Source organism: Lathyrus oleraceus, chromosome 7 (assembly GCF_024323335.1).
Source record: "Lathyrus oleraceus cultivar Zhongwan6 chromosome 7, CAAS_Psat_ZW6_1.0, whole genome shotgun sequence".
Taxonomy (NCBI): Eukaryota; Viridiplantae; Streptophyta; class Magnoliopsida; order Fabales; family Fabaceae; genus Lathyrus; species Lathyrus oleraceus.
The window spans coordinates 448,723,391-448,743,576 of NC_066585.1; the positions used below are offsets into that span (position 1 = coordinate 448,723,391).

At 33.0% G+C, this 20,186-nt stretch overlaps 1 protein-coding gene across 1 annotated transcript; it reads right to left on the reverse strand.

Moving 5' to 3' along the window:
- Positions 1 to 237: 237 nt before the first annotated feature.
- On the reverse strand, positions 238 to 17,385 carry LOC127102749 (BEL1-like homeodomain protein 1). The gene is made up of 5 exons (XM_051040088.1): positions 17,108 to 17,385; positions 15,937 to 16,989; positions 14,319 to 14,692; positions 14,148 to 14,208; positions 238 to 1,358 (listed from the first exon to the last, which is right to left on the reverse strand). Exons 2-5 carry the CDS (start codon positions 16,837 to 16,839, stop codon positions 639 to 641), a joined length of 2,058 nt encoding a protein of 685 aa, XP_050896045.1. The 5' UTR covers positions 16,840 to 16,989; positions 17,108 to 17,385; the 3' UTR covers positions 238 to 638.
- Positions 17,386 to 20,186: the final 2,801 nt, after the last annotated feature.

Below are 20,186 nucleotides of genomic sequence, written 5' to 3' on the forward strand. Positions count from 1 at the left end.
AATTGTGTTATCCCTCACCATGAGTGAGTAGTCCACTAGGGACTAAGAGTCATGGGGTTTATCTCATGACTATTTATATGACCCGTCGCAATTCGATTACAAAAGTCTTTGTTCATATTTTCTTTTAATATATTAGTTCTGTCATTCCAACCCTTGTGCGAAAGGAAAGAGTTCTGAGATATCAATCATAGTTTGAAAGAATAAGTATCGATACCAGAGCACAAGTTTGTAAACATAGATTTGCAATAAGTAATAAATTTCATCCATATCCCATATAGATCACATACACATTCATGTTCTAATGAAAGCATTCAAAAAATTTGTACATCTTTATAGCTTTCATGATCTCCACCCCATTACAATCCGTCCAAGAAACAAAATTACATGCATGAAGGAAATATCAATCTTACACATTAACTCATAACTGTCTTTAAGTATAGATAAATCCAAAGAACTCATTCAACTCCTATACATACCTATTTATTATTCCAATACCATATACAATACATATCTTCCCAAAACAAACTTGAATATGAACTATACACTAATTTTTTGTTCGAATTGACATTTCGATAGGGTGATCAAAATCATTATGGCACGTCATGATTTCAGCTCCTCAAAGGATATCCAATATCTCATTAGTTCACAAAGTTACGTAATAATTGTGTAGAAAACCTTTTCTTGTTTTGAATATCAACACTCTCATAACTTGTACCTGAATGAGAAGAAGGAGTAGTAGTGTTAATGCCACAAAACTCATTTTCATTCTCTCTCATTTCAATCCTCCCTCCGATATGCATACTATGAGTGAGAAATCCATGTTGAGTTGAAGATAGAGGGAGATTTTCATTATGTGGTAGACCAAGAGTGAGAGAAACACCATTTCCATGAAATCTAGGAGCTAGTTGTTCACTAACATTATACCTTCCAATATCTTCCATTGAGAATATTGATCCATAACCACCACCATGGTTTTCATTTTCATTCATTAAAGGGTAACCATTTTTGTCATGATTCCTTTCAAACTCAAACTTTGTGTTGGATTCTCTGTTAGACTTCATATCCAATGGTGATAAGGAGATTGAATTATTGGGATGTGAAATATCAGTTGGAGAAGTGTTTTGGTTGTTGAAGTTTTCTGTTTTTGAATTAAGCGCAGTGATATGATCGATTTTAGTAGCACTTGATTCTTGTGTAGCATTAGTTGTAGACCATAACTCTTTTCTTGATTCTTTTGATGTATTTGTGTTATCCTTGGATCCATTATTCTCCTCTTGTTCCTTGATTTCTTCCATGTACATTTCTTCAACCATTGGTTTCCATAGCCGAACTCGAGCGTTTATAAACCAGTTAGACACCTGCATTATAAACATAAACAATGTCAAAGAACTTCTATGTTGACATTCATTACCTACCATGTCGATATATTGAAAAACTGTCCATATATATATATATATATATATATATATATATATATATATATATATATATATATATATATATATATATATATATATATATATATATATATATAAAATCTCGTACAAAGAGTTCCAAAATATGAATCCACTACCGTTACCAAATTCATGCATTCACGATTTGGATCATTAATGATCATTCAATCAAGATATGATGGATTAATAAAATAAATATTTTAATTTTAATTTTTAATTTGAAATATTAAACTTAAATTTAAATTATTTGATCTTGATCGAATGGTTTCCAATATTTTAAATACGTGAATACTTTGTTTCTCGACTCTATGAAAACTTAGTCCCCACATATATACCTTACAAATCACAAGTTCAAAGAGAAAAATAAAAAAAATAAAGAAATAACGAAATTGAACCAAATTATAGAGTATCAAATTGAGGTCAGCTCGAGTCTAACCTTATATCTAGTCCTAAGAGATGAAAACTTCATAAAAATTGAACCTATCTCTTCAAGTAAAACCAAAGACCAAGCCAACCCTTGAAGGTACTATACTTCATACAATCTTCCACCTTAAAAGTTAAAAAATAAAGGTTATTTGTGGTTTCCATAATTCCTTGGCAAAAAGGCACATGAGATTCCAGTTGGATTCATCACCGTACAACATGTAGAAATGTTATCATCCGTGGAAACTCTATCCTGGAGTAGTTGCAAAGAGAATGGGCTAACCGTGGAAGAAGCTCAACTCTTCCAGACAAGTGGCATAATCAAACCAATGACTTTCAAGTAGTCTTACAAGATCCATGTCCCCCACCATTCTCAAAATTTCAATCTCTCAATTGCTATCTCAATTTCCTTATCAAATAAATGGGAAATCACACGCATCCTATCAAAGTAAAAATGTTGAAGGCAGAGTTTTATGTTGTGCACCACTTAATGACTCACATTGTTTTTTAAAGAAAATGTTGGTGTAAGCCTTAGAGGTCAATAGTTTATTAGAACTTGTTACTTGTATCGAATTATTTATTAGTAATTAAAAGACGTTTTGTTTTTACATTTGTTTTTCCAAAATAATAAAGTTCCTAAAACAAATAGTCCATTTAATGAAATATTAAGTGAAACTTAATCATGAGATCCCATTAAACATAAGAATATTATTCTTAAAGTATATGTAGTCGAGCTTATTGCAAAGTGGGATAATATTAAAGCATTAAGACTATTGTGTTGATAGAGTGATGATCACATGTCATGGATCATGGATAAAGAGTTATCAAGTCTTCACATAGGTATGAATATTATGAGTAATATTTATACTGGATTGACCCATAATGAGAATACTACAAAGAATGTTATGCAAAGTGTCATAATTTATTATCATGGTAATATTGGTGTATACCACCCTTCAACCTGAAATCACTATGGACCATAGATGTGAAGTCGAGTACTTTATTACCAAAAAACATTGTCTATAACTAGATGACCAAAAAGACAGTTGATGGGTACTCTACAAATAATGTTGAGAGGTATGATTGATCTAGATGGATTTTGACCATCCTTCATAATAAGTTAAATGTAGAAGGACCCAATATTGAAATGGACAAGGATGACACGATCTATGCTTGGTGTTAAATATAGACATGAGAGCAAAATGGTAATTATACACACAAACATTATCACATAAAGTTTTTATAAGATCATGTGGCATTTTCATGACTTGGGTAGAAGTGATGTATTTATAGATATCTCCCAATATTTATTATATTAAATGTCTGATTTAATATAATTGTCAACTTCACAAAAACCTACAGGATCACACACTTAAGAACATATTGATGAGAGATAATACAAATAAGGAACACCATAAGATACAATGCACTTAAGAAAATTATGGAACACCGTAAGGTAAGATTCACTTAAGTGGAATACAGAATACAGTAAGGTACTGTGGGCTTAAGTGAAATATAGTACACCATAAGGTACAATCCACTTAAGTGGGTTTTTTCAATTTGTAGCCCACATAAGTTGTTCTGTAAATAGAAAACTTATGCATAAGCTTTTATATTTGATGATACTTGGTTTGTGAAACCCTGTCCATAATTTCTATCTTTCTCACTCACTCAACGTCTTTATTTGTAGAAGCTAAGACTGATATTGAAGGCACTCTGTTCGTGTGTATTGAGTGGATGTGTTGTTCTTCATTCAATGCTCGTGATCATTCCTCTGATTCTACATCAAAGATGTCAATCATCAGAAGAGGTAATCGTTATATCACTAATCATGCATCATTCGCAACGATCAGATAAAGGGAATTTTTGGTTTTCCGTTGCGCTTTGTATTGCGATTTCCCTTCAGAAAGACCAAAGGGGAGAACTCATAAAGGAAGACATTTTGACCTTGTGGATACTAACTCATAATTATTCAACCAATTAGACATATGGAGTGATGTGTCACATGATTAACTCCAAGAAGATAACCTAAACATGGCTACCGTATGGAAGTTTAATCACTAGGATATTGGATAAATTTGGAGTTAATACAATAAATGAACCCTCAAATTCTTCAAATATTTCCTTTGGAAAAAATAATTTAAAAGAGATAAAGATTTGAGTCATTGATAGAGAATTGTAGTATATTCCAACAAAGATCGAAGCATATGATGTAGAAGTCCTTCAAGAAGTTCCTTCTAACAATCTCAACACTTATTTCAATCTCCCAACAAAAATCCATAGCTCTTCAAAAGCCTTCAAAGTAGATTTCCTTTCTCAAGAAGCATGCAATAGGGAAAGGAATATCAAATTACGATAATAGTTACAAATAATAGTTGTCTTGTTCTCTTTTTAAATGTCTTTAGTTTTATGCAATTTTCTTTCCTTGTATTGAAATTCAAATTTATTATTAAGTTCATATTATTTCTTGCTTGATTAATTATGATCTATGTGCTTGAAATTGTTTTCCGTCTTTTATTTTCTGTGTATACTCTCTATATTTGTGATGGGGAGTTTAACCAATCCAATATTTTACTCATGCTTTTATGTTTATCCCCCCCCCTTTAGAAATGTGTTGTCATCATAAAAAAGGAAGATACTTTGAATCTATGTGTTTATACGTATAATTGTCTACCACCGTCAGATGTTCATGATGGTTTTGATGATGATAACAACTAATGTCCAACGATATTACGTAAAGTCTTTGTTGATCTCTTGTCTCATAAGCCCCAATGATGATGTATATCAAATAAGCTATATCAAGTCTCACCAGTCACAAGAATCAAGTCTCATATGAAGTGTTAAATCAATGATAAATCAAGAAAAAATATCTTGAAGCCTCAAAGTCATCAAGAAAAATGTACAGTTATTAGAGTAATTCTAGAATTACTAAAGAAACTTGAAAATGTTTTAAACCATCTTTAATTTACTAAAAATACCTTAAAGTGTTTGGAAACACTATGAAGGTGCATGTGGAATAGACCAAGAGTGTTCCTAATCATTTAAGAAGCATTTATACAATTTCTAGTCGATTAAGGACTCAATCTAATCGATTAGAGCAATGCAAAAGACTCACCAATCGATTAAAAATACTCTTAATCAATTAAGACACATATCTGATGTAGGGTTTCCATTTTGGGATTTTCATTGTTGTCTTTTTTAAGCTCTTAATTGATTAGACCCTATGTTTAGTTGATTAAGTCATTAAAAAACCCATGTATCTTTTTCCTCTTTGAGAAAATCTTTCTCCTATAATTAAAGGATATCTCTCCATTTCTTCTTTACACTAGAAATTGAATCTATAACTATTCTTTCTTGTTTATATTCTCTCTTACTATATATTTTCTCTATTTCTTCACAAATGTGCCTTAGTAATTTGATAGTGAAAATCATCAGTGAGAGTTCTGGTGTTGTGGAACTATTGTAATTTACTAAAGATTGAATTATTTCTTTTGTAATATCATCAATTTTTGTTTTGTTTTGGAGATTAGACAGTCAAAAGCTCAGTTTGGTTCTAAAGATTAGTCAGTTAAAATCTCTAATCGGCTTGTGATCTCAGCTAGTTAAAGGATTTGTTCGGTTTGTAGATTAGCTTGTTAAAATATCTTATTTTGTTCATGAGATTAGTCAGCTAAAATCTCATATATTTAGTGGAAATATTAAGAATATATTCTTGGGGACAAGTGTATGCCAAGTGGTTAGGACGAACCAAGTGATAGAAATATAATGTTGATGTCTCTTAGACCATCTCCGACTGTAGTTTGTTCACATTTCTCTAGGTTGACAAGTCAATTAAAAAGAAAATGAGTGTTGGATTCGCCATGTTGTCCATTTGTTGCTTCATGTAGCAATGGTAATAATGATTATAAATAAACATAGTAGCGTTCTGAATTTCATAACTTTTACCTTTTTAAAAAAAATATTTACTAATAAATGAGGTTGTTTAAAAAATTTTACACTCAAATTTTCTCTCACAATTTTATTTTCCCTTAAATTTTGAATTTCTCTTCCACAATTTCACCACTTTACTCTATGTTTTTAAAATTTTCTCTCACAACTTCATCTCATTGAACTCCTTACTTCAAAGTTGTTATTGTTAGGGTCAAATAAGTCCTAATCAATATAACTTTTGATTATGTTTCATCTCAAAATTCTCAAAATTCTCAATTTCCATCACCTCCAAATTCTCAATTCCAATCACCGCCAACAAAACCCGCTGTATTTTTTCCATCACCAAACAAGCCAAATATGTATTATAGACCTCAAGTAAATATTGGAGTGGAGTTTTCTCGTCATGAACCTGAAATGCTTCCAATTGGGTTCATGTCTGAATGTCAAGCTCCACAGTTTTCAACTCAAAATCGCATTCAAAATATTACAATTGAAGTATAATAAAGGCATTCAGTAAAAAAAATAACTCTAGAGTTATTTATAAGGGATGAATATACACTTCTCATGCAAAACTGGCGCAATGTTTCAAATGATCCAATAGTGGGAGTTGATAAAAAAAAGTCGATAGTTTTTGGTTATGAATCGCCGCCAATTATAATTAGTCTTGTGGGAAGTTGCGAGAAAATCTACACAACCAATTAAAATGTCGATGAAATCGAATAAATTTCCTTGTTCAAAAACATCTTGGGTGTTACAAACAAGCTGTTCATGGAAATAAAAGTGGGACATTGGAGAAAGATAACTTAGTCAATGCACTTTTTTGCTCAGGATGAAGACGTGTCATTCAATCTTGAGTATGCATGACGATTGTTAAAAGCTGAACCTAAATGGGTGGAGCGTCGACCTAAAATTCTTCAGAAAAGAATAAATAACTTTTCTAGTAGGGTATACTAATTATTGTCTAACCAAAAGATACCTTCATGTTATGAGTATAAGTCATCATCTCCATGGAGTGTCTAATGGGACAAAAGAGAACAAAAAGGAAGAGTGTAATAAAGGAAAATGAAAATGAAAATGCAAATGCAATTGAATCGTCTTCTAATGTTGTGCATGATACAGCGAATAAAAGAGTAACACTAGTGGAAATACTAGCACAACATAAGGAGGAAGAAAACATATTAAACAAGGATAAGATAAAGTTTGAAGTAATGTAATAGATCATGTCAAACACTTTTGGGAAGAATGATAATCAATATGAAGTTCATGAAAAATATTGTAATAAATTAAAAGAAAAATATGGATTTTAATTAAGATGAGATTCTCTAGTATTATCAAAACAAAATATTATCTAGTACTTTTTATGTTTTAACGCCCATGCAAAATGGTCAGTAGTAGCACTTTAACTCATAATAAATATTATGTCGTTATTCAAACTAGTGTGGAACCTTGTTTTTAAGGATAATTCTAGGTGACATGCCATTAATAAGGACACCAAGTTTTTATGATGACAAGGAATATCCAATGATGATAACTAGTCATTTATGTCAAGTCAAGCATAAGCGATTAAACGATTGAAGATACAAACCATGATATTAGTGCTTGATGGACTTGACTATCTGATGGTGGAAACCAAATGGAATATAACCCAAGTCTCATCTCAGGTGAACTCAAGCGAGTGTCTATAAGAAAGAAAGCATTCGACAAGTCTTGAAGAACAAGAAAGCCCTACCTCGATTACTCTGAGTGAATACTTTGTAAAGCATGAGAGCATTCTCATAAAAGTGCATGGATAAATCAAACACACCAAAATATTTTTGATTCTTCTCAAGGAAACAGTTTCAAAAATTTCTTGAAATTATGCCAGATGATTTGGATGCTGTTTGAAAAGCTCTAGGCAAAGTTTTGTATTTTTCAATCGATTGGCACATTGAACCAATCGATTGGTTCAGTTCAAAAATGTGTCCCAAGTGATTATGACAAGATCTTAATGAGGTGTAACGACCAAATATATTTTGTTTCCATTTTTAACTTAGTATTCAATTAATTTGGAGTCAACCGATCGATGGGAAAGTCATAAATTAGCCTTAAAATAATTTCCTTTTTGAGCCAAAATATAGCCTATAAATAGAGATATCTTCCTTCATTTCAAAACATCAGAAACCGTGTTTCATTTCACACTTCTCTCTCTCTCTCTCACACTCTTTTTCTCTCTCTCTCACTCTCTCTCTCTCTCTCTCTCTCTCTCTCTCTCTCTCTCTCTCTATATATATATATATATATATATATATATATATATATATATATATCCCTCTCTCTCTTTCTCTAAACTTTTCTTTTGTTTACTTTCTCTCACTAAGAATTTAACTAAAGTGCTTTTTCGAGAAAGTCATTTTGCAAGTGAGGAAGATGTAGTTCTGGAAGGGTATATTTGCAAGTTCACCAAGAAACTTTTGTTTATACCTTGGTTGAACATTTTATCCACTTAGATATTGTTTGCTTGGATTCAAAGGAAATCCCATGAAAAGCTTAGGTTTGAGATTTGTGTGATCAAGTCTCTTGATTAGGTTCGAGTTTAGCCCGTGATAAAATCTCATAGGTTATTGGTTAGCCCGTGATAAAACCCAGATTATGTTAAAGCTTAGCCAACTACTAAAAGCATGTTTAGGTTTCAGATTAACATGTGGTAAAATCTCATAGGTTATTGGTTAACCCGGTATAAAACCAAGGTTTAGGTTCGAGAGAGCTCATCCTGGTGTTAAATGCTCCCAAAGATTGTTTAGAAGCTTGAAGACTATCTGCTCCAAGATTCTCATGGAAATGAGACTTATTGCTTGGAAGGAAGACTCATCACTTCACTCCATAATTTGGGGTTTAGTTGAAAGTTAGCTATAAATTTCATTTGTCCTTGTATAAGGGGGTTCGAGAGTTTAACTTGCTAAAAGCTCAAGTTTATTGGATACTCTCAAGATCAATTCTTGGGAAGAGGAGTATGTATTTTCTCTTTATTTGACCGAACCTCTATAATTTCCGGTGTTTTCTATTTTCCCTTAAATATTTAAACTTCTACACTTTACATTATACAATTTTATTTTTCTGCTGCTTAATCTTAAAATAATTTTCAAAATATTTTCAAACTCTAATTTTAATTCCAAAAGTTTTTCAAAACCATTTTTTTCTTCTAAACACACAATTCACCCCCTCCCCCCCCTTCTGTGGGTGAACATTATATTTTTTTCCTTTTTGTATCATTTTTGTCTCATTCTTCTCACCTTTTTCCCATTATCCTCACACTCTTCTGTGACTTTAATGGATATAAAAAACTCAAATGACTCAACAAACTCTTTGGGACTTGATTGAAGATGAACTTATAGATAACACAAATGAAGAACTACTAATGTCAATGCTCGAGAACGAACGTCAATATAAAATTTCCTCTAGGCTAAAGAGATGAGTAGTGATAGATCAAAGTTGTAAAGAAGGGCATACCTGATTATTCAATGACTATTTCACTGAAAAAATCGAATATACATAGATGCCCAATTCCGTAGAAGGTTTAGAAAACATATGCATGTGTTTCTTCTAATTTTAGACACCATGGGAAATCATGACGAACATTTCCAAATGAGGGATAATGCAACTGGTAAATGGCTTTTTCACCATAGCAGACTTTCATTTCTGCTATTTGTATGTTCGTGTATGGATCTTCTGCTGACATTGTAAACGAATATGTTTGAATCGGTAAAAACACTCCAATTGAGTGCTTAGAGAGATCTATAAAGGGTTTGAATGAGGTATTTGAAGATAAGTATTTGAGAAGGCTTAACAACGTTGGTGTTTAACATCTTTTACAAATGAGGGAGTCACATGGCTTTTTAGGCTTTGCTAGATTATATTGATTGTTTGCACTAGGAATGTAAATTTTATCTCGTTGCTTGGAAATGATACTTTTGTCGAGGTGATCATGGTAAACCCATGATTATGCTTGAAGCATTGGCATCACAAGATTTGTGGATTTGACATGCATTTTTTGATATTGTAGATTCAAACAATGACATTAATGTGCTAAATTAATCCAACATGTTTACCGATATTTTGGGAGTAAGGGCTCACACAATGCAATATACAATCAATAAGACTCCATATAATATAGGATATTATCTAGCATATGTATATATGCTAGAGTGGGCTAAATTTATCAAGGCCATTTCAATATCGCAAGGAGAAAAGAGAAACCTATTTGCACAACGTCAAGAATAGGATAGAAAGGATGTGGAACAAGTATTTAGAATGCTTCAACCTTAATTTGAAATTATATGTGGTCCAATGCATGTCTGGTACATGAAAACCCTCGAGCATACCATATATACTTGCATCATATTACACATGATTGATGAAGATGAACGACACATATATGGAGGCGATTTTGATTACTATTATGATAATGTGGATAATAACATATTAACAACTAAAAAAATTAATGGTTATCATCTGAAACTTGCAATAAGACTATATAGAAGAGAAAATCTTCGTGAAAAACAAGTTCCTCAACAACTTCAAGAAGATCTAGTGATGTATATTTAGGAACGTTTTGAACATGAGGATGGTAAAATTTTAATTTGACTAGTTATGTGATGTTATTTATTTTTATCGTTTTTAGTTATATATGTCATGTATTTAAGGTTAATTTTAATTATTGTTATAAAAATTTAAATTTAATTTGATTTATTTATTAATTTTATATTAATATTAATTTAAATGATCTAAAATATTATTTTAAATTAAAATAAAAATTAATATGTGAGATAAATTTGTGGAACTTAATATGAGTTCTTTAGATAACATCATTAGAACTAAATTAGAATGAGTTCTCATACCCTTTTAACTTATTATGCCCCCATCACTCTTGGGTTGTACGGGTCTCCTCAATAAATAGTATCAATTCATGTTTTAGCTTGGTAGAGAAAACAAAGTAAAATTCTAATATGAATTAATTCAGTGATGTGGATTATTGAAATTCACATGTGAGTGATAAGTCATATATAGAGTAAAAATATAAAAGGAAATATTGAATATATAATGTCTAAGATATTTTAAGAATATTGGACATTTAGCTCTTCACGTCTCGGTGCTCCCAAGGTCTTTATCTCAAAATTAACACTTTTTGTATCTAGACACTCTAAACACTATAAGTGTTTTCTAGAAATCTTACTTAAAATTACATAAACCCAAAATAACTAAACCTTAAAACCAAAATAGACCAAAATCAAGTTTCATATTTCAACACGCCGTTAAATTTGATTTGTGACTTCGAGCATACTCCTTAGCATCACGAACACTTCCAACTTGAATGACTTCGTGAAAATGCTGACAACTTAAATTGTGAGACATTGCATACATCAACTTCAAGACTTTTTCTTCTTGCCCTTTTACTTAATAGCCCATTGATTTCTCGATATAAACTTCTTCTTTGAGAAAATCATTCAAGAAGGCCAACATCACATCCATTTGATAGATCTTCCATTTTTTGGGGCTGCCAAAGAAATGATCAGTCTAATAGTTTTTAGACGAGTAATAAGAGCAAAGACCTCATCATAGTCAATTCATTGTCTTTGACTATAGCCTTTCGCCACCAATTTGGATTGTATCTCTCCACATATCCTTTTGCATTCTGTTTTTCCTTGTACACCCATCTTACTTCGATTGCTTTATGTCCTTGTGGAATTGTAGTAAGTTCCCACATATCATTCTTCATGATTGAATTGATTTCTTTGTCAATGGTGTGTCTCCACTATACGTTTTCAACCGCCTTTTGATAGCTTAAAGGCTCGCAATCACCAAAAAGACAAAAAATGTTAATGTCGCAATCACCATTTTATTGTGACGATCTTGGCACTGCCAGTGGACGGCAGATTCCATGGTCTTCGCAATATTTGTGGAAATCATTTGAAGAGAACTCTCATCCTTGGTCGGATCTCATGGCCTTAATGGAAAGACCATTTTCTCTCTCTATAAGGGCTTCGAACTTCTTAAAATTTTCAAATACTTATGACTTCTCCTTTAAGAAATAAACCGAGGTTTTTCTGGAATAATCATAAATAAATAGGAGAAAGTATTTACTCTTACCAAAAGAGTTTGGTTTGATTGGTCCACAAGCATCGGTGCGTATGAGCTATAGCAGTTTTGTCGCTCTTGACGTTGATTCCTTTGGAAATCTTTTCTGGAATTTCTTCCCAACTAGACATCCTTCGCAGAGTTGGTCTGGGTGGTTGATGTTAGGCAAGCCTCTCACCACCTCCATCTTTGCCAAACGTTCCAGACTATCAAAGTTGAGGTGTCTTAACCATAGATGCCATGGCCATGAAGATTCAATATAGCAAGCCTTGAGACACTTTGCCACATCATTTTGAATTTTCAAGAGGAACATCATATTCTTTGATATGGGCACCTTAGCAATTAAGTTATGTCTATAATCTCTTAAGAAAAGAATATAGTATTTCAAGTGGATGTCATAGCCTTTTCTATAATAATTTTCCCAAGCTCAAAGTAGTATTCTTCATGTTAGGCACATAGTAGAAATTGGATATGAACAGATGACTCTCATTCTTTAAGCGTATGATAATTTCACCTTTGTCTTTGACAGGTATCTTTGAGTCATCTCCAAATGAGACATTGTCAGATGCCGCTTCATTTATCTCTACGAATATGCTTCGATCGCCGCACATGTGATTGCTTGTGCCGATGTCGAGGTACCACTTATTTCTTTTCTCTTCAACTTGGTTTTGGCATGCCAGAAACAAAGCTTCTTCTTCTCCGCCTTTTTCTTCTATAAAGTTAGCTTTCTCCACAACCTTCTTCGAGAATATACACTCAGATGCGTAGTGACCAATCTTGTTGCAGTTGAAGCACTTGATTTGTGATTTATCGCACATCGACCATGAATTTCCACTTCCACAAACTCTTGTTGCATGTGCATTCCAACTTCTTTCTCTATTGTTGAAGTTGTTGGAGGAGTTGTTGTAACTGCCTCTTCCTTCTTCTCCATGTCCTCGTCCACGTCCACGATCTTGACGTAGTTTGCTTCCTTTAGATTGAGTTATAGTAGTTTTCCCATACCCTGATTTTGTTTAATTTTTCTCTTTTGTTTTTCTTCGTATGCTTCTAAAGAACCCATGAGTTGCTCAATAGTCATGGTATTTAAATTTTTGATTTCTTCAATGTTAGTAACAATGAAGTCAAAACTTGGATTTAAAGTACGAATTATTTTCTCCATGACTTTCACCTCATCAACATCTTCACCATCTCTTTAAAGTTGATTGACTACGACCAATACTCGAGAAAAATAATCAGAAATTAACCCAGACTCATCCATAAATAAACGTTCAAAGTCACCTCTAAGATTTTGAAGACGATTCTTTTTCACCTATTCCACTCCTTTGTTGCAAATTTGAAGCTTGTCACATGCTTCTTTGGTCATCGTTGCATCGGAGATCTTCTCAAATGTATCTTCATCCACCGATTGATAAATGAGGAAGAGAGCTTTCTTGTTTCTCTTCCTTGACAACTTCAATGTCTACTTTACACTTTGACTTATCGAGGCTTCATCTTGCTCCTTGAAGCGTTTCTCAACGATATCCCACACATCTTGAGCTCCTAGTAGCGCCTTCATCTTGATACTCCATATGTCATAGTTATTATTTGTGAGCATCGACATTTGAAAAGGGAAACCTCCATTCACCATCTTTTAAGGACCTTGAAGATCTGGTAGCACTTTGTTGGAAATAAGGCTTTTTGTGTTTAGGGAAAGTGTATGTGAATATTAGAGGTTTGAATAGAAACTAGATACGTAGAAGAATTCTTTATGAAAGAGAGAACTTTGTATTTTACTTGATACAAAAAATGCAGGATTGCATCTCTATTTATAATACTGTAAGGAAAATTCTAGACACACCAATTCTAGAGAGTTTTCAACTTTAGAAATCTCAATAATATTCAAAAAAATATTACAACCCTAAAAAATGTTTAAACACTTCAAACACTATCAAAGTTTTCCAAAAACATTATTCAAAATTATCTAAACCCAAAATAACTATACCTAAAAATCAAAAATAGACTCAAATCAAATTTAATATTTCAAAACACTTCCCTCACCCATAAATTCAAAACACATCACAAGCATTTCGGTTTTTCTTTATTCCCTTTATTAGACTTAATTTCTAAGTGTATTAACTCTACTTAATTTTTCTTGTTCGAGTTGGAACTTGGAACCATACTTGTATTCCTCAGTTTCTATAAATATTAGTTTCCTTTATTAAAAAATAAAAGTAAAAGAATGGCATGTACCTGACTCCGAGTAAGTCCAGTTTGTCTTGCAAGCATAACCTTATCAGAGTCCTTAGGATATCTGCATGTCACAATTAGAAACTCATAAGTTAAATACTAGTATTTAATTTTCTACATCAAAATAATTTTGTAACGAAGAAATTAAGAACGAAACGAGTAGTAAATACTTACGGGTGCAAGAAATGCTCGAAAAGCCAAGCTCGAAGAACAGAAACAGCTCGTTCGGGCAATCCTCTTTGTGGTCTCCAAGCATTATTCTGAATCATTCCAAGTTGCTGTAATGCCCGTTGTTGTCGGAGATGATGATCGACGTACCTTAGCCTAGAACCTTCTAACTTAACTCCCAAGCAATCATCTTCTCCCAAACTCTTGCTAGTCGTCTTGATTTGCGATGTTATTGCGTCTTTCAGACTTCGAAATTGCTTTGAGATTGTCTTCAAGGCAAGGGATGTATAAGATTTTGCTGCTCCGTATCCGGTTGCGGATTCAAATGATGATATCACACTTTGCATTTGATGGTGGTATTGTTTGTACCTTAGCTCTACCTGCATGCAAAATAACAAAAGAATCGTTTATACATCATTATCATAAAAACAGAATTATTAATTAATGTTTAGAAATCCTATTTTATACATCATACTAATAAAAACACAATACATTACCAAAAATAAATAAATAAAAAGACAATTTATAATGTTTAGAAATCCTATTTCATATGACAAAAACGTCCATATTATTAGGCCCAACATTATCATGTCGGTAATGTTTTTTAGTAACAAAATAGCAACCATATATTAAAAATAATATATTAAAAATACAAAAGTAGTTAAGAGCATAAAAAAAAGTGTAATGGCTAATTAAAGATCATGACGAAAAACAAAATGATATAAACGGAAAACTAATACCAACCAAATAAACTTTTGAAACAACAGACATAAGACATAGTAAGTTGAAAGAGTGTAGACACAACCACCTCCGTAAAATAAAAGAAATGACAGTTCGTCACCTAATTGCTTAAGTCTTTTGATTGAATCTCACTCCTAATTAACTAGAAAAATAGTAAAACTCGAAGAATGAGTATGTGTTATTTTCCACATAATGATTAACCGTCAAGTTTTCTAGATAAAAATTTTTTTTATTCTACATATTTTAAATATTTCATACCACATAATGACACATTGAAACCAAACCTAAAGACCATGTTTCTCAATACTAAAGAAGAAAAAAATTTAAGTATATGTGCTGATCTGAATACAAGAAAAAAGTTTTATTTAGACTCTTGATGAAATGACATTCATAAGAAGAAAGTTTGGACCCAATATGAGTGTGTTTATGAATTATGAAAACTACTTTTCATTTTATGTTTTAAAGTAAACTTTACTTTTCCCACTCTCATTCAATAATGCCTTCACTCGGTAGTTCAAAGTTCAAACTATCAAAATAAACATGAAACTGACTCAAATGGGCCCAACCCAAAATTATTCTCTGACATTCACCAGATCAAATGGCTTTTTTGTTATCATCAGTTTACTCAAAACCAAGAACTCAAATCTGACAATCCTGTCAATTTCAGTCCTTCTTCGCAGTGTCACAATCTTTATTATTTCTTCACTCATTCAATTCAGTGTCAAAAGCTGAATCATCCACAATTCAACATAACATAATAACACAATTTAGTAGTATTTTTTATATTCAAACAAGTACTGTACTTTCACAACATCACACCAATATAATATTTCCAATGAATCATGATTAATTATTACTACATGCATGTAACATAAACGTATACCTCATCTAGCATGTTAACAAGCTTTGACTTCTTCATTTGAAGCTCTTGTCTCTGTGCAGTGCTTAATTCAACAACTTGTTTCCCTCCATCGTTTTCTCTTCCACCACTCGAACTCGATTCAATATTCGCTTTCCTCTTTTCTCTATCATTATTGTTAGTATTATTTCCTTCAACAGATTCTCCTTTCATGATTCCCTTATCCACATTCACAACTTCATCTAGAAGCTCTTGTGCCACTTTTAAGTACTTCGACCCGAAAACAACACCGCCGTGGTTGTCACCGCCGCGGGAGACCTCAACCTCGCCAGAAAATGACCGGTAAGGCGTTTGTTGTGAGGAAAGACTGAGAGACAAACCACGCTGATAAACTGGCCTATGATGATAACCTATTTGTGGCGGCGAAAATTCTGTCGCTGCAGATGTTGTCACGGTGGCAACGGTCTGAGATTCTGATATGTTAGAGGTTGTGGCCACCGTGACAGTTTGGTCGGGTAGTATGAAACTACCTGATCCCCATGTATTATACTGGGGATGAGGTGGATGAGTAGTTTCTGCCGCCGAGGAGGGGATGGCGTGGAAGCCGGAAGCTTGATACGGCTGTGTAGAACTGTCGGTGGAGTTGGATCCATGGAAGTTCGACGGTGGAACAGTAAATCCAACTATGTTGTGTTGACTCATCGAAGAAGGCGCGTGCGGAAATTTGAATACATTGAGCGCGTGAGGTGAAGGAGGAGTGTTTGTGGTAGCGTTGTGATTAGTGAAAAGCATGTTTTGTGTTGGATTTTGTGGTTCCTCGGAGTACGGTACTACGTAGTTTGGATTCATAAGGTAAAGTGTCTGCATACCTTCTGCCGACGGTTGGATGTCAGAACTGTTGCTACTTCCGTGAAAGTACGTTCCCATATCTGTCAAAAAAAAGTTCTCTTTTTTGTCCGTAGGAAGAAGCTTTAACGTATCATGTTGATTATGAACAAATAAAGAAAAACCTTCTTTTTTGGTTTATATGGCTTGATCTATAAACTTGAGTTTTGTTCCTTGGTAGTTGTTGTTGATCTGAAAAACAAGAATAAGATACACGAGCTAGTGATTAACCACCAAAGAAAGAAGTTAAGTAACTATATACATCTTTATATTAGGTGTATAATATTCAAGAAACAAACCAGTTTTTCACCTGTTTAGTGCCATGGTACCATTTGGAATTATTGATTAGTAGACAAAGGAAGCTACAAGGATGGATTTTTCGCACGAGGAGTGAAGAAAGATTATAGGAAGAAAAAGCTATAAAAAAATGGAGTTTGATTGATTGGTTTGGTTGTTTTTTGGTGGTGCGTGAGAGAGTGTATTTTTCTTGTCCAAGTGATTTTTGGGTGTGGAAAAAAGGTATGGTATTTAAAAGGACAGATAGAGATGGTGGATGAGTGATGACTGGTGAGATTTAAAAGGTGTGGTCCGTTTTATGTTTCGATGTTATGTTAAATATGGATTACATTTAATAGACAGCTTGGGATTAGTTTTGTTGTACACTTTCACGCCTAGTGTTGGTGGCTATACCTTTCTAAACAAGATACTCTAATACAAACTCAATTTATTGGATTCAAGTGGTTGTTAAGGACAAATAGTTTGTTAAATCTCAAGGTTAGATTTAATATATTTGTGGTATACATATGTTTAGTTTTGATATTAATATGTACGAGAATAATTTTAAATTATAATGTGTTTTAGATGTGTAAAAAATTATTGAAAAGATTTGAAGTAATATGTTGCATAAAGAGCGGGCAAATCTAATTATAACATAGGATCATTTGAACTCGAGATAAATTTAATAAGATAGCATATGATATTTTGATCATGAAGCATTTTGGTGATGCATATCTTAAAACATCATTTAGACACACGTCTAAAGACTTAGATATGTTATTTTCTGCTCAGGAGCTACTCAAGTTAATTTCTAGAACATACCTAAGAGAAATTGTAATAATTTGAATTATAGTGAAAATGTCTCAAGTGAGAGAGGAATCGACATAACTCAAGATTATAGTGTAAATTAGGAAAAATTGTATTCGTCTACTTTTCTTTTATTATCTCTTTACCTTCAACATTTGAGTTCGAATTAGTCTTTATCCTAAACATTCAATTTTTTTAAAACTCCAACAAAATTCATTTCTCTCCACTTCCATTTCTTATGTTTTTCTCATCTTTAGTTGGCATTACAGTTTCGGTTTTTTATTTGAACACTTAAGCATGTAAGAGTAAATATCTTTGAGAAAAACAATGTATGATCCTTTTAACGACAATGTCAATGTTGAAAAAACTAGTACTTCTTACTCAATACCACCTCATATGCTTGACAGCGAAAGAATTGACAATTCCAAGAATAAACTGTTCAGTTTCAGATGTGGTTTTAGAATGTTTTACATCCCTAACAAATGTTGACGGTGAATTTATAACAACAAAGGATATAACTCCTACTCATAAAAGGCATTACAAGTCCAGATATTTTCTTTTGGAATTTATTACCTTTAACGAGTTTGAAAAACTCCTTCCTAATAAAGAAACAATGAATAGTATATGACTCTTTGTGTCTCAACTATGATAGAAATCAGAAAGTCAAGGAATTTAAGGAAAATGCCTTAGTAAGGCATTGTGAAGTGTTCAATATGTAAGATGGTGAAGATGATGAAAACATTTTTCTAGATTCAAAACTTTAGTATATGGACTCAAGATTCTAAACAAAAGCTACATTATTGTTGATTGTGTGAAGAAATCCTCAAAAGTGTTCCAAGGGAATGGAGACTAGAGGTTAATTCCATTCAATAGGAAAATGATTTGAATGTCTTAGCTCTTGAAGATCTCTATAGGACCCTGTAGAATCATGACATTAATCTCAATGAAGATGAACCCAAAGGAAGCCATAGTGTATTAGTCTTAAGTCTAAGGACATGACGATCGAGGATAAAGCTCTACGAATTGAAAAATCAAATGATGAAGATTTAACGAGATTAATGAAATAATTGCTGGTGATGAACTCTCTTCCATGTCTATAAAAGTTCAACGTTTATGTATTAAAATTGTTGGAAAATTTATTATTTCCGATTCTATTATTGCCTTTAATACTATCTTTATTTTTCTTTATTCTCCATTAAGGAGAAAATCAATTGTAATAATTGTATCCGCACTATATAAACCATCCTAAGGCTGACGAATAAAATATAACATCTTCTACCTATTTTTTACAATATGGTATCAAGAGCATTGAGTTAGAGGTTACCGTAAAGCTTTCCTCAAACTATTGTTATTGAGTTAAGAGCACAGGATTAGGGGTTACCGTAAAACTTTCTTCAACCTATTTTTGTTGTTTTAGGGATTACCATAAAGCTTTCCTCAACCTATTTTTGTTGGGTTAGGGGTTACCATAAAGCTTTTCTCAACATATTTTTGTTTGACCTGCTTTCTTACCTGACCCGATTCACATACATGTTTAGCCTCCTATAGGGAATAACAATAACAAGTGGTCTTCCCCATCACAGGCCTACACTGGATCCATCCATGGAGAATAACCGCAACTTGAGTCGGACGTCGGCCGCGGAAACGGCGGTGGCCACGAAAATGGCGTAGGAACTAGGCACCTTGACAAGGGAAAAAGATCAGACAAAGTTCCTTGGTGTGATCACTGCAAATGGGAATGGCATACACGTGAAACTTGTTGGATGCTCAAAGGCAAACCTCCTAACTGGAAGAAGAAAAATGGTCGTACATTTCAGGCTAGTAATTCTGATCAAGGGCAGCAACCTCCTTGGTCTCAGTTTCCACTCACTACAGAGCAACTAGACAGACTATACAAACTCCTCGAGTTTCCAACCCCTTCTTGCTCTATAGCAACAAAAGGTAATTCTATATTTTTTAGTATTAGTCCAGTCATACTTGGATAGTAGATTCAGGTACCTATGATCACATGACAGGTGAATCGACTTTGTTCTCTTCATACAATCCATGTGCAGGTAATCAAAAAATAAAAATCGCAGATGGCTCTTTTTCAGCCATTGCAGGTAAAGGGTTGGTTGTGTTGTCTCCAATGTTAACTCTTAAAAATGTCCTTCATGTTCCAAATTTATCTTGTAATTTAATGTCCGTCAGTAAATTAGCCCAAGATATAAATTGTCAAACTAATTTTTTCCGATCTCACTATGTCTTTCAGGATTTAAACTCGGGGAAGATGATTGGCAGTGCTAAGGAGAGTCGAGGACTCTACT